Here is a 15508-nt window from a genome sequence, read left to right on the forward strand (position 1 = left end):
TACTTTAAATAAAGATTAAGTTATAAATTATTAGGCAGGTTAGGTTAGGTTGGTAGCCATTAATTTTCCCATTAATTATTTTGCCTATACATATATGCAAAGCCACCAAGCTTCATTTGCTGCTACTACTACTAGCCTCAGCCATGCCCCAAGTTAGCACGTGTTTGAAATTGGTTTGTACGGTTTAGAATAATAAAAAAAAATTAAAATTAAAATTACTTTTTGTATGATATAAATAAATTTTAATGTAATATATAAAATAAAATTTTAATTCTTTCATATAATATTTTTTTAAAAAAGAAAAGATAGAATAGTCCCAAACTATTTCAAGACACAGTTATCGTCGACTGTGTATATCTATCTATCTGTCAATGTGTCTTGTCTGTCTGTGGAGTGATGATGTAAATTGTTATTGTTCTGGACAACATTTTTGGACTTTGAATGTTCAAATGTCCTGTGCTGTCTCTCTCAAAATCTTCCTTCATCTAATCCAAAATAAGATCACCTCCACTTGTAAGTTCAAAGGTGTTAAGGAGAAAGAAGTAATTGGCCCTAAATCTTATGCACAAACAACACAAGACAAGACAAGACAGATTACAAAAGTTAGAACCAACTTAGACACTGTTTCACTTTCACTTTCACTACCCAAATCAATACCAGACCAAACAAGAAGCAGCAGGATTTTGGATTTAATTGAGTTAATTTGGTAACAACAGTTTACCTCCACTAACACCAAACTACACACATTGTTCATCAAATCTCCATAAAAATAAGTCCAAATTGAATTATCCAGGAAAATCAATCTTATGATCAAGAACAAATACAGCAGCACAAATGCATATATACACAACACCATTAATACTCGTGAAGTAAGACCACAAAAACTCCCAACACGACTATATGATATGATACGACACAATGCGCACCATTGTCTTGCAGTTGCAAGCAAGCTTGTTATGTTCCGCAGGATATGTTATACTTTTCATTCCAAAATAAGGCGGCGATTGAGAGCAGCTTCGAACCGGCTACAAGAATCGGCCCTCATCTCAGTACTCATATCATTCTCCGGAGCAGGGTAATAATCTTCCCTCAGCTGGACATCACGTAGCCGAGGAATTCTCAGCAGAAACATCATGAAATGCTCGTGCGCCGTCCCATGGATGAAGAGTTTCGTCAGTCTCGAACACTCTTGCAGCAATCCAGCTGCCGGAAGGGATAGACTCCTCTGGTTAACATCTCTATCCTGCGGGGGCCAGTAGTCGAGCTCTGTGAGGTTCAAATTGCCAATCCCGTAAAGATAGAACCTTTCCCAGAGGCTTAAGTCCATCTGACCCGAAGGGGCAGTGTGTGCATAGCCAATAACATCTCCACAGTCCAAATGCATCTTCGTCACCTGAGGATAGTTCAGCAGAGTGCTCAATCCGAATTCACGCTTTGAGGGCTTTGAAAGTTCCCGACAATCCCCCTCGATCTTGATCTTAATCTCCTCCAAATCTGGACAGTTCTCCAGCCCTGCAGATGTTAAAGGAGTTAGCAGCTGCCCAACTGGAATCCATAGAGAGAGACACTTGAGCCTGTCCCATGTCCTCTCCCCAAATCCATTGCCGTTTTCAAAGCCATTGCCATGAATATCCTCCTCTCCCGGATACAAGGAGTTCAGATCATAGGAGTATTTGCACTTCTTTCTTGGAGGATTACTTGAGTCTCCATAATCAGCCTGGTTTAGGTCAAGACCATATGTTATCCCATCAAGATCCTCAACATTAGAATCCCAAATGCAATCAATATGAAGCCTTTCGATCCGATCCTGTATCGGCTCCAATGCCTTGAGTGAAGCCACTGCATCAAGACCCTCACAGCAAGAGATCCTCACATCAACCATTGTTCTTCTGAGCAAACAAGCGAATGTCCTCATCCCCCTCATCGATATCCTCTTGCAGCCATGAATCTCAAACTTGGACAATCTACAGCAACCTCTAGCAATTGCAATTAACCCTATATCCGTCAGATCACCCACGCCCCTGATCGATAAGGATTCGAGCCTTTGACACAAAGCCACTCCATCCAGCCTCGATTCAACAGGCACTGAAATTCCATGGAACTGCCCTAATTTTAGAGATCTCAGCTTGGGGCACTTGGAATTGAGCACCTCAAGCGCTGGGCCACTATCTCTGACATTGTTGCAAACATCTAATGTCAAGCTCTCCAGCAGAGGAAGCCCCGAAAACACCTCAATCAAAGTGGCCACATTAATACTAGCATCTTCCTGCGTGTATCCGTCGTCCTCCGGATCGCCTCGAGCGTTGGATAAAGCGGATGTTTCAGCCAGATGAAGGATCCTTAATTTGGGGCAGTTTACTGAGAGAGAAATCAAAGCTTCGTCTCCAACGTACCCAATATACCGCGGATCGAACATACAAGAAGCTCGAAACTCAGTCAGATTGGGGCAGGCTTTGGTGATGATCTTAATCTCGTCGGATTTGAAACCCTCGGAGAAGGAGGGGTTGAGGAGGTTGAGATTGGTGAGATTGGAGGCAATCGAAGGGTACGATTCCAAAGCCGGCGGCACATCATCAGTCCAGCAGTAGAAAGCGGAGAGATCGAGCGATTTGAGTCTGCCGCACTCGGAAAACAGTATCCGCAGCTCATCTCCGGCGGCGGTTAACTGAGGCCTCTGGTGCCATCGCACGAGCTTGACGTGTTCGAGGAAAGGCCAGAGAGGAGCGACGAGGTGAATCGTGGATGGATTCCGCGCGTAGAGGGTGAGGGAGGCGAGGGAGGGGAAGGCGCGGCGGAGGAGGTGGGCGGTTATGGCGGGGTCGGAGACGGCGGTGAGGGGGTGGCCCCAGGGGGAGAGGAGGGAGAGGTCGAGGTGGGATATGGATGAGAAGCGGGTGGGGACCAGGTAGAGGTCGCGGAGGTTGCCTCGGAGGGTGAGGGAGGAGCGAGTGGAGCGCTCCAATTGGCACCAATCCTTGCAGACGAGGGAGGCGCAGTTGCGGCTGCGGACGTCGGAGACGGCGGCGATTATGGTGGAGAGGATAACGTTGGGGAGGTCGTTCACGTTGAGGGTGGAGTCGAAAGCCGCCATTCCAAATCGCCTTTTGTTGTTGTTTCTTCCCGAAATATTTCTACTCTTTTTTTTTTCCAGGATGTATGTATGTATGTATAAATGTATGTATATATCACTGTACTATAATACTACACTACTCTTATCTACCCAACAGTACACTGACTCATATACTATACCCATACGGTGCCCAATCTACTTTTTTTTTATTTCGGATAATTAGATTTTTGTCCGGATTGTCCTTTTGTTATTATTATTATTATTTTTGCATATATATTTTTTTGACGACAATAATAATAGTGATAGTAGTAATAATAAAACAATAAAATAAAAATATTAAACAAATTAATTATACTATTTCTATCTCAAAATAATGAGTTTATTTTTTTTTCCAATCTAATTTTATTTACATTTTTTTGTATTTGATAAAATTTAGGGAATGTTTCTTTTGATAAATTTGGAAAAAATTTAGGTTGATTTTAGTATTAAAAATAATATATAATGGGAAATTTTGGTATTAAGAAACGCGCTATCCAAAAATGTAGTGAGACTTAGGGTCATACATCTAACCCCGCACCACCAGCCGGTCCTGTACGTGACAGGAAAAAGATTCTTGTTATAACAAACCGTGGGAGAGATTTTGATCCACATAAGTTAATGTTTGTTGTCATTGAGTCATTTGGGATGATTTTTTTTTTTTTTTTTAAATAGATTTCATCTTTAGGAGATATAATTATTTCAAGCAAAATATAATGATAATGTATACTATAAATAAAATATTTTGACAATTTTTATACAATTATAATTATGCTGATAATACATGAAATATAATATAACAGCACATAAGATATAAACCGACGGTACAAGACATATATTAATTATATAAATATAACACATGAATTGATAATATATAATTTCACACAATATATACAATAATTGATTTCAATACAAAGTATGGTAATACAATACACATATACAATAGAACAAATAATACATACTAACAATTTAACAACACACAATATTAATTCAAATAATGTGTTGAAAATCTATAGTTTAAGTGTTGATCAAGTGTTTCTCTAAATTTTTTTATATGATAAATATATATTAATAATAAATAATCATATAATCCACATTGGCCCATTTGGTTGATAAATTATAAGCACTATAAATTATTTGAATAATTCCATACGGTGAGCCTATTATTTCAAGTATGTCTTATTGTATTTTTTCTAAAATATTAGGTGATCTAATATTTATTTAGTTTATAATTGTTTGGTTATGATTTTTTTTTTTTTTTTTTTTTTTTTTTTTTGTGTACAAACAATACAAGTTAATTCATTTAAATCTAATATTATTTGTCTTATTATTATATTGTCAAGATGACCAAAACGATCATATCATACTTAAAAATTACAAAATTTTTGATCTATTGTAAGATGTGTTTTAACAACACTTAATATGACATAATACAAGTCAATAGAAAATAAGAATAATATCTAAATGATGCATCTCTTTTCATTGGTGATACTCTCTTTTAAATGAAAAAATATATATATTTTTTATTTTTTTTTATAACTTGGAAACTCGCAGCCGCTACCCAAAAGTGCACATTGGATAAACCCTCGACCGAACTTAATATCAAAAAATAAAAAATAAAAAATATACTAATAGACATTAACATGATTTAATTTTTATATGTATATGTAAAATAAAAACATATATTATGTTTTAATTGTGCTGGTTGAGATCTCAACCCAACATGATAATCCTATCGGGTATGAATATATAGAGAAAGAGAGGGATATGGAGAGAGGATCCCGTTGGCAAAACGGGTCGTGAGTGAATTAGCTTATAATTTATTATAACTCGCAAATAAGCAAAATGTTTGCAAGTCAATTCTCGGCGAAACATGTTATCATTTAGACAACTCAATCTAATTCATCAGTGTGTGGCAATCAACCCACAAATTTTTTAACAATATTAAAATATAATTTTTGATAATTAATATAATAAAATAGTTAAATCGTAAAATTCAAATAATAAATATTTGAAAACAAATATCTAAACATATTTAAAATTTCAAATATCATTGATCGGTAATTTTTTTATAAAAAAAAAAAAATTGTTCTTTGAAAATATTTAAACAATATATAAGAATTATTCTTAGAAATATTTCAATAAATTATAAAAAAAAAAAAAGGAAAAATAAAAGACAATGATAAATGAAAAGTGAATGAAACAAATTGCATAAAAATTGAAACAAATAAAATAGCTACATTTATGAAACAGTCAAAACAGAAATTAACAACGCAAATAATATTGATTAATTGGTTTAATATAATATAATTTTTTAATAAATTAATTATTTAATTTAATATGTAAAGTTGTGACATCTCGACCCGCAAATCATGCGAAGTCGAGCATATTGGGATCGTAAACTAGTCTCACGTGTCAACACGAGTCCTTCCAAAATGCTTATCTCCTCACTCATGCGAATTATTACTATATAATTAATAACACATACAATATTAATTAATTGGTTTAATATAATATAATTTTTTTAATAAATTAATTATTTAATTTATTTAATGTAAAGTTGTGACACCTCGGGCCGCAAGCTATGCGACGTCGAGCATGTCGGGATTGTAAACTAGCTCCACAGATCAACACGAGTCCTTGACGTTTCTGTCCTCGCTCACGCGAATTATTACTAATATAGTTAACAACACAGACAATATTAATTAATTGGTTTAATATAATATAACTTTTTTAATAAATAAATTATTTAATTTAATTTAATGTAAATCTCAGCCCGCAAGCCATGCGAAGTCGAGCATGTCGGGATCGTCGATTGGCCCCACAGGTCAACACGAATCCTTCCAGGGCGCTTATGTATTCACTCACGCGAATTATTACTCTAGTGCATAACTCTAAAAAATTTTCAGTAGAATTTTCGAAAAAGAATGTGCACATTTTTATTTTTTTTTTTTATGTGAGTAGCCTATTCAATTCATTTAAGCTGTATTCAACCTCAAATGGCCGGACACTGATTCATACACGGGAGTTGGCTTAGCATCGGCCCAATTCCAGGGTATTAATTCTCTCCCACTTTAGAATGCAATCATCAACTGCTAGGCCCGTCATCAGTTCGGTCAACGACTGCGGGCTGTCGTAGGTTAGCTCTGATACCAACTGTGACACCTCGGCCCGCAAGCCATGCGAAGCCGAGCCTATCGGGATCGTAGATTGACCCCATATGTCAAAGCGAATCATTCTCGCTCTTGTCTTCACTCACGCGCATGGAAAGTGTCCCACTTATCATTCATCCTCAATTTACTCTAGAGTTTAACTTTAGGTTCTTTCAATAGGACATTCAAAAAAATATATCCACATTATTGAAATGAATAATCTATTTAACTTATATTTATAAAAGTATATTTAGAAATGAGTATGAAATATAACACTTAGAATGCGATATATATATATAGTATCATTTTATTTTCCTTGTAAATTTAGTAATATATATATATATATATAATACAGAAAATATAACTTTGTTCTTTTTAATATTTTATTTCATTCATTTTTTTTAAAAAAATAATACACTGCATGCACAAATTCATTTAGCTGGCCACATCTGCAAAATGGTAGTTTTCTTTTATTATTTTAATTTTTGGATAATTTCATTCAAACTTACATACATACATATATATATATATATGCAGTCATTCTCAACCAATAATAAACATCCACGCAAGGTACACATTGCATATGTGTAAGACAATAATTGAGCCAGGAACTATTTATGTGTATGTAACAATTAAAACTTTATTGAACTAAATATATTCCTTTTGAATTACTTTATTGACATATTAAAAAGAAAATGTACTCATATTTGAATAATAAAAACTATATATATAATCATGAATAATTTATAATATATTGATTTTATGGATCTATTTGCTTAAAATCTGGATCTCATCTTTTATTAAAAAAAATTCTAAAACTATCAAATTAAATCATTATTTTTTATTTTATGTATTAGAAAACTATCTTTTATCTAAAATATTATATCAAATATTTATTCATATCTCAAAAATATATATATATATCTTAATTTTTAAAATTTTATCATTTTCAAACTTCAAATTCAAATAAAAAAAATGTTATATTTGAAATTTAACTCAGAAAATTGTTGTGTGGATAGAAACTGATCCACGTGAAATGAAACTGGCATATTGAATGGACGGTTGACACTTTTAGCTAACTTTGCATTATTATATTGCAAGAAAGACCATAACCATTTACAGAATTTTCTTTTATTATTATTATTATTATTATTTGTTTTTATTTTCTCCATTATATATATAAGTATATTTTTTCAGTTGAATTTTTTAAAAAATAATTTAAATTTGATATTAAAATAATATTTAAAAGAATGTTTTATGAAATTAAAAAATATATTTTCTTCATAAAATGCAGAATCTAAATAATAAAATTTGAAAAAAATTGAGTAAAGAAACATAGCCCATATATATTCATATTCTCCACAAAATTTCGTTTAAAAATAAAATAATGTAATTATCCAAACAATTAATTATGAAGATAGAACCTTAGGGTTTATACAATTTCAATTTAAATAGTATTTTAAATATAATACTTTCTCCGTCTCAATACAATAGTTTTGTTTATATTTTTTGTTCATTTCAAAATAATAGTCTTATTTCCATAAATAATCATATCACCGTAAAATTACTCTTCCTTTTTCATTTTTATTACACAATTACCACTATTTTTTACTCTAATACACTCACAAGAGCAAAAAAGTATTTTATCCATACTTTTTATCAACTACCAATATAATATCAATATTTCTTAAATTTCGTATCTAATCCAATTAAGACTATATTTATGAAACAGGAGGAGTCGTATTTTATAATAAAAAGATAATATATTTATTAAAAGGTGCGTTGTGGTGTGGTGCACATATATCAAAGTGGTGAATCAAATGAAGTAGATTATATAAGACTAATTTATAAATTTTTGTAAAGTTTAAACCAATGATCTCACGGTCACACCATGAGGCCATTACTTACAGGACAATTGTGCAAATCTTTTGTATTTATGAATATTGAGAGGATGTTACAATTGTGCTACTTGTATTTAGATAGATTGCGGGCTAAATGGTAACAATACGTTGTTTATGTGAATATGCATATTGTTATATAATGTGGCGGCTACCGTGTTGAATAGTACACATCACGTGCTAACAGATAATATATTATATTACCTTAGACAATGCATTATATGAGTTAATATAATACATAAATTAACGTCTATGTATAATTTTATACAGTACATACAACAGTTGATTTTAATATATAAATTATTCTTATATAAAATATTTGTAATTATGAACAAATAACACATATAGTTATTACACACAATATATGGTGTGTGTAATAAGAACACGTTGTTTATATATATTACACATTCTGATTATTTCATCAAAGTATGATGAATGAATGCTAACCATCTGTTGTTTGTATTATACATATGTTGTAACTATTAATAATATGGTTTTTGAACGTATGAAATATACTCTCTTCGTCCATTAAAATTAGTTTATTTGGGCTCAACACGGGAATTAAAAAAAATGAATATTTTATTGATACGAAAATTAAGAAAAATGAATATTTTATTGAAAAAGTGATAGGTAGTTGAGAGTATTTTTGGAAATTTAGTTAAAAAGTAAAGTAAAGAAGAGAGAGAATGTAATAAAGTTAGTAGTATTTGTTGGAAATAAGTATTGAATTGAAGGTAATAATTAAATGTTAATTTGTTGATTTTACCAAAAATTAGTAATAAGATAAATTTAGTGGATGGATTAAAAAGAAAAATAAGAATAAATTTGGCGGACGAAGAAAGTATTACATTGTGCATAATTATTTAATATGTATAGATTAGTATTTCATATAATTTTTTGCTGAGATTATATTATATTCCCTCCGTCTCAATACAATAGTCATGTTTATCATTTTTGTCCGTCCCAAAAAATAGTTTTATTTCATAAATAATCATATCAATATAAAACTACCAATACTTTTTCTTTATTATTACAAAATTGCCACTACTTTTTACACTAAATACACTCACAAGGGCAAAAACGTATTTTACCCGTACTTTTTACCCACTGCCAATGTAATATCAATGTTTCTTGAATTCTGTGACAAATATAACCCAAATTATAATTTTAGGATAGAGGGACTATTAATCATGTAATATCCAAAAGAGAGCAAGGAGAAAAAATCAAAATTTAAATAATTAAAAAAAACATTGTTTAATCATTTTATTTTATTTTATATTTTGAGAAAATAGCATATTATCTTTGAACAACTTCAATATACATGTTGAACGTCAAACATAAAAAAGAGAAGTGACATTTCAATGAGAACTTACAATTTTTAGATAATGTTTCTTTAGCAAACTGTCACATCATTGTAATGGGAAGCATTGGCATAGGGACAGTGATAGTGAAGATTTTATGCTCGGCCTCTATTCCTTGGGACTCTAACCGTTTTGTTTTGGATAAATTATTTAAATATAAAAATTTACGTAAAATATAATTAATAAGTGAATAAATATATATCAATAAAAATAATTAAAAATTAAATTAAAATAAATAAATAATTTAATTAAAATTTAAAAATTATAAATTATAAAATTTAAAATAGGATTAAAATATATAATTATATTTTTATAAAAACATAACAAAATACAACTAAAATAAAAAATATAAATATTTTATTTGGAACAAAAAAGTACTATTTATAAAAAAAAGTATTATTTATTGAATATATCGTAGTTAAGTAAATAGCATTATTAGTCTGTATGTGAATAATGAAAATGTAGAATGTGTTCTTTTTTGTATATATAAAAAATATGTTTTGCAATTTCCCTGACATTTAACTATTAAATAAAATAAAATATGAAATTCAAAATATTCATTCAACTCAATAATTATAAACCTTAAATCCAAGATAATACTTCCTTCCTTCTGATACAATAATCTTATTTATGATTTTTGTTCGTCTTAAAACAATATTTTTATTTTCATAAATAACTATATTATTGTAAAATTATTTATATTTTTTCATTTTTATTACGATATTGTCTCTACTTTTTACACTAATATACTTGTAAGAGCAAAAAAGTCTTTTATTCATACTTTTTACCAACTACCAATATAATATTAATATTTCTTAAATCTCGTATCCAACCCAATTAAGGCTATATTTATGGGACGGGACGAGTAATAAACAATAAAAATTTGAAAATTTTTGCACACTATTAATCTCTACCCTATTGAAAAGAGTCTATTTAATATTCATAAAAATAAAGAAAAAAATAAAAATAAACATAAAGAGTGTGAGAAAAGTTATTTGCAGACATACGAATGGCTCCTAAAGCTGTTGAACAACTCCTAAAACACAATAGACACTTAGCCTTCTCCAATCTTTCTCCCGTTCCAATTTTATTTATGCCGCCACCCAGCTCCAACCAACGCTATTTGCAACACCATTTTTGATGTATTTGTTTTTTTTTATTTTTTTAAAAATTTTTAAAATTACAAATTTGATTTTTAAATTTAATTTTTATTTTTTTAAATTTTAAAATAATTTATTTAAAATTATAAAAATAAAAAGTTGTTTAAAATAATAGAAAAAATTAAATATTTGAAGAATAATAGGAAAAAATAGAGTTATGATTGAAGTAAAATTACTGTACCAACTGCATATTTGTTGGAGATAAAACTGAAGATGGCCTGTTTGTTGTGCACTAAACGCCTCCCCACAGGCCACACCTATTTTTCTATGAAATTTCTTTTTAAATCTTCAACTTGTAAAATATCCAAATATACATAAATTTAGTTGAATTTATACCAAGTAAGTTCAAATGCTCTTAAAATATAAATAATTAAATTGCATAGGATTCGAGCTATCATCCTTGCATAGAAAAAATTATTCGTCTATGTTCTTGATTCATGGGAAAAGTGTGTTTTTATTTAATTTGATCTCTATTATATTCGGTCTGAGGTTACGGTTTCACATTATAAAAAATAAATAAATTGTCCCATAAAGAATGGCTTGGTGGTATAGGGGTTGGACTTGTGACCATGAAGTCATGGGTTCAAATCCCCGACGCCGTAGGTCACCTGCACAACAGTTGCGGATTCCTCTGTTATCAAAATAAATAAATGGAATGAACTCTTAATCTATATCTATATAAGTATAAAGAAATGAATTGATTCAGACAAAAATGCTCTTCCAACACTATTTTTTTTTAATTGTAATTTTACAAAAATAATAATAAATAATACTACCTTCGTCCAGCTCTGGTAAATGTGACCCTAGAGACGGAAGGAGTATTTAATACCAAAATATTCTTAATAAATGTAAAAAAAGAAAATATATTTTTTAATATACTATGAAACTTCAAAATAGTATTTAAAGAGGGACGAAATGAATAACATATATTGGAGAATACATATAGGTTGTATTTCCTTTTAAAATACTAATTTTTATGTTATCCTATCTTTCTTATAAATGAGATAAATACTATTTCCCTGACATTTAGAGTTTGTTTGGTTGTGTTTTGAAATGGATTTGAATTTTTATTTAAAAAGTATTTTGATACGGTGCTTTTTAAAATTGTAAACGAACACACCCTTACTAAATATGAGATTATATATATTAAAATAGGTAGAAAGAATAATCAGTGTCTTAAGTATAAATATGAACACAGCTTCCATAGCCTTGATTCAAAAAGTCAAATAGTGTCAACAAGAAAAAGATAACATTCGACTGTCAGAATCCAAAACTGCTATGTTACACACACATTTATATATATATATGTAAGTAAATAATTTTTACAATTGTAGCTGAAGAAACTGATAGACAAACAAGCAAACTGCTGAAGTATGGTGTAAAAGTTAGTAGCAGAGGAGAAAGGATTACTTGTCATTATCATTATCATCATCTTCTTCCTTCTTTGCCTGTGTCTGATCATCTTGTGGAGTCAAAAATTCTAAGGCAGTAACGACGTCGCTGATGAGAGGACGAGTGTCGGCCTCCTCCTGGAGGCACATTGCTGCAACGGCAAGCGCTTGGTGGAGTCCCTTCTCCGGATACTTCCCCTCCAGCCGCGGATCTGCCATCAAATTGAACAGCTTCTTGTCTTTGAACAAGGGTTGCGCCTGTAAATACCGTACTGAGTTAACAAATCATCCATCTAGCTGTTGCCGCAAGAGGGACATTTATAGAATTATATTTGCTATATGAACATATATCATATGCTGAAATTAACGATAGTATGTGTTGTATAAACTAGTGCCATGTATTGTAAGTTCATGTGCTGCGTTTGTTTTATATTAAATTAAGTAATGTGTTATCTATCAGATCATGTGCTATTAATCGTAATTTGATGTGCCATCAGTACTATGCTGAATTATAATTCAGCAAGTAAATGCAACCCTATGTACAAACATAGGTACATACTCTATGTGCGATCTATCATATCATATGATATTTACCATAATTTGATGTGTTGTGAGTAAGTGCCGAATTATATAATTCAGTAAGTAACTCCAACCCTATGTACAAACGTAGGTGGATACCCTATGTGCTATCTATCATATCTTGCAATATTTACCATAATTTAATGTGTTGTCAGTATTGTGCCGAATTATATAATTCAGCAAGTAACTGCAAACCTATGTACAAACATAGGTACATACCTTATGTGCTATCTATCATATCATGTGATATTTATCATAATTTGATGTGTTGTCAGTGCTGTGCTGAATTATATAATTAAGCAATTAACTCCAACCCTATGTACAAACATAGGTTCATACCCTATGTGCTATCTATCATATATCATGTGATATTTACCATAATTTGATGTGTTATCAGCACAGTATTGAATTATATAATTTAACATAACAACCACAACTCTATATACATACATACCCATTCGATTAGGTTCTGCTCTCCACTTGGTTTAGAGGTGTCGATCACTCTCCTACCGGTGATCATCTCCAGAAACACCACTCCAAAGCTGTATACATCAGACTTGGTAGTTAACTGGCCGGAGGACGCATACTCTGGTGCACAATAGCCGAAGGTTCCCATCACTCTGGTGGAGACATGGCTCCTCCCACCCAAAGGACCAATTTTGGCAAGCCCAAAATCAGAAAGTCTCGGGTTGAACTCGCCGTCAAGGAGTATGTTGGATGCCTTGAAATCTCGGTAAATTACAGGAGGGTTGGCTACTTCATGTAGGTATTCTAGCCCTCTTGCTGCCCCCTGTGCGATTTTCATCCTTATATCCCACTCAAGTGGTTTTTTATCCGAGTCCACCTCTTTTTTACACACAAAAAGTAATAAGTCAGCATAAGTACTACACAAGGTGCCTTATTCATAATGATAACATATTTATCGAATGGAGAAAAGCATATCCCAGAGTAAAGAGGAATGGATAATTATTTGAATCTGTGTTGTAGAGATGACATACTTAGTAGGTGATCCTCCAAAGAACCATTCGACATGTATTGGTACACTAACATTCTCTGCTCTCCTTCGGCACAGTATCCTACTAGATTAACAAGATTCGGATGATGAAGAAGACTCAACATCAAAACTTCAACTAAAAATTCTCTATTTCCTTGGAAACCATTACGGTCAAGCTGCTTCACTGCAACATCCTGGCACAGAGGATCAAACGAAAACAACTCAGGATATATGTATATATATATATGTTAGTGATTAAATATAGAGAGCCGGGAGTGGTCAAGGGCAACAAAGTACCATATTTTTGTTTTCAAGGTGACCTTTGTACACCTTGCCAAAGCCGCCTTCACCTAACAGTGTTTTAAGGTCGAATTCTTGAGTTGCAGCCGACAGCTCCTCGAAAGTGAAACTCTCTGAATCAATGTTGTTTTTCCCAAGCTTTTCTATCTCGTCAGCTACATACCTTAGCTGGAGGCTCTCTGCAAATCTAAAGATCCATCACATTTGCTCATCTCAAAGCTTTTTTAATTGTGCAAATTCTACTATTGTGCAACATCTTATAAAGAATCAGCAATTAGAGATATGAACAAGACATTACAAACTTGAACAATTCACTCATTCAACCAATCTATAAAAGCCAAAATTACATTGCAAAATTTTACACAAAATGACATGGAAGGAATAATCAAGGATCTGATTCAATACACGCACCAGACCAGAACGGTTCTGGTGTGATTCAAATATCAAGAACACATACTTGTGATCCAAATAAAAAATTGCCTCTCAGAAATTAGGATTTAGGGCAGAAAACAAAATCACATGGAAAGAAGAATGAAGGAATGCTCACCAGTTTTTAAGGAAAGATTAGTGATGGAGGTGAGGTGCTTTGTATCCTTGAATTCTCGAACATTAGTCTCCGAGGATGTCTGCTGTGTTTCCTCTTGTTGCATACAACACGAAAAACAGCTCAACATCCTTCCTTTATCCTTGCGTTATCTCAGCCTTACCATTTCAGGCAATGGCACACCACCATCAAATCCCCCAAATAGACCTATCTTCAACCCAGATGTAATTTCCAGCCGAATGTTCATCAAGCTACGGAATGAACCAAAAGCTTTCCTCCTTTCTGATCTCTCGAGAAACAGAAAGGATTCAAGGGCGCAGTTTTTCCTCCTCCCTGAAATATAATTTCCTTTGCCGCTATTACCTAAATATAGCCTATGGTATGGCTAACTCCACATCGCCTTACATAGATAGGTATGGGAGTTTTGTCAATCGAAGCCATCGCCGGCTCTCGATTGATGCTCATCGTGCGGCAGTCGAGCATCCAACCGTTATCGATCCATTGATGGAAATGGAACCGTCCGGGGCTGGCCGCCATTGATGGACTACTTATTCTGCTCTGTTTAACGGTATATTACACTATATTTTAATATACATATAAAAAATTATCTATAGATTTTATTACAAAACTAATTTTTTTTTTTTTTTTTTTTCTATATTACTCCCTTCTTCATATTTTAATTGAAATATTTTTATTTTTGTTATCTTATAATTACATTTAGGGTGTATTTGTTTTGAGTTTGGATTTTGAGTTGAAAATTGAATAGTAAAAATTTTGAATGTGATATAAATAAGTATTGATGTAATGTTTTGAATGTAAAATTAATTTTTAGTATAATATAAAAAATAAAAAAATAAGGATTTGATTTAATATTTTGGAAAAAAAAAAGAGATGAATAATATATTTAAAATTCAATCCCCAAACAAACAGACCTTTATTTGACTAAATTAAAAAATATATAATAAATATAAATTAATTTAATTATTTCACCTCATCTTTTGTTCACTATTTCCATATCCGCGT

General features: G+C 31.7%; 2 protein-coding genes across 3 annotated transcripts; both read right to left on the minus strand.

The window, feature by feature from the left end:
• Positions 1-746: 746 nt before the first annotated feature.
• Positions 747-3158, minus strand: LOC127266034 (F-box/LRR-repeat MAX2 homolog A). The gene has a single exon (XM_051296111.1). The coding sequence runs from the start codon at positions 3089-3091 to the stop codon at positions 983-985; it is 2109 nt and encodes a 702-aa protein (XP_051152068.1). The 5' UTR covers positions 3092-3158; the 3' UTR covers positions 747-982.
• An 8800-nt stretch (positions 3159-11958) lies between these two features.
• LOC127265932 (probable serine/threonine-protein kinase PBL23) lies at positions 11959-15035 on the minus strand. Of its 2 annotated transcripts, none has more exons than XM_051295968.1 (5): positions 14489-15035; positions 13939-14120; positions 13646-13835; positions 13102-13493; positions 11959-12326 (listed from the first exon to the last, which is right to left on the minus strand). In XM_051295968.1, the coding sequence occupies exons 1-5, from the start codon at positions 14613-14615 to the stop codon at positions 12084-12086; spliced, it is 1134 nt and encodes a 377-aa protein (XP_051151925.1). In that variant the 5' UTR covers positions 14616-15035; the 3' UTR covers positions 11959-12083. The 2 variants fall into 2 exon arrangements, with proteins under 2 accessions (XP_051151925.1, XP_051151926.1); XM_051295969.1 differs by having other exon boundaries at positions 13939-14128.
• Between the last annotated feature and the right edge of the window lie 473 nt (positions 15036-15508).

This window comes from Andrographis paniculata, unplaced genomic scaffold (genome assembly GCF_009805555.1).
Source record: "Andrographis paniculata isolate CXL003 unplaced genomic scaffold, ASM980555v1 Contig74END, whole genome shotgun sequence".
NCBI lineage: Eukaryota > Viridiplantae > Streptophyta > Magnoliopsida > Lamiales > Acanthaceae > Andrographis > Andrographis paniculata.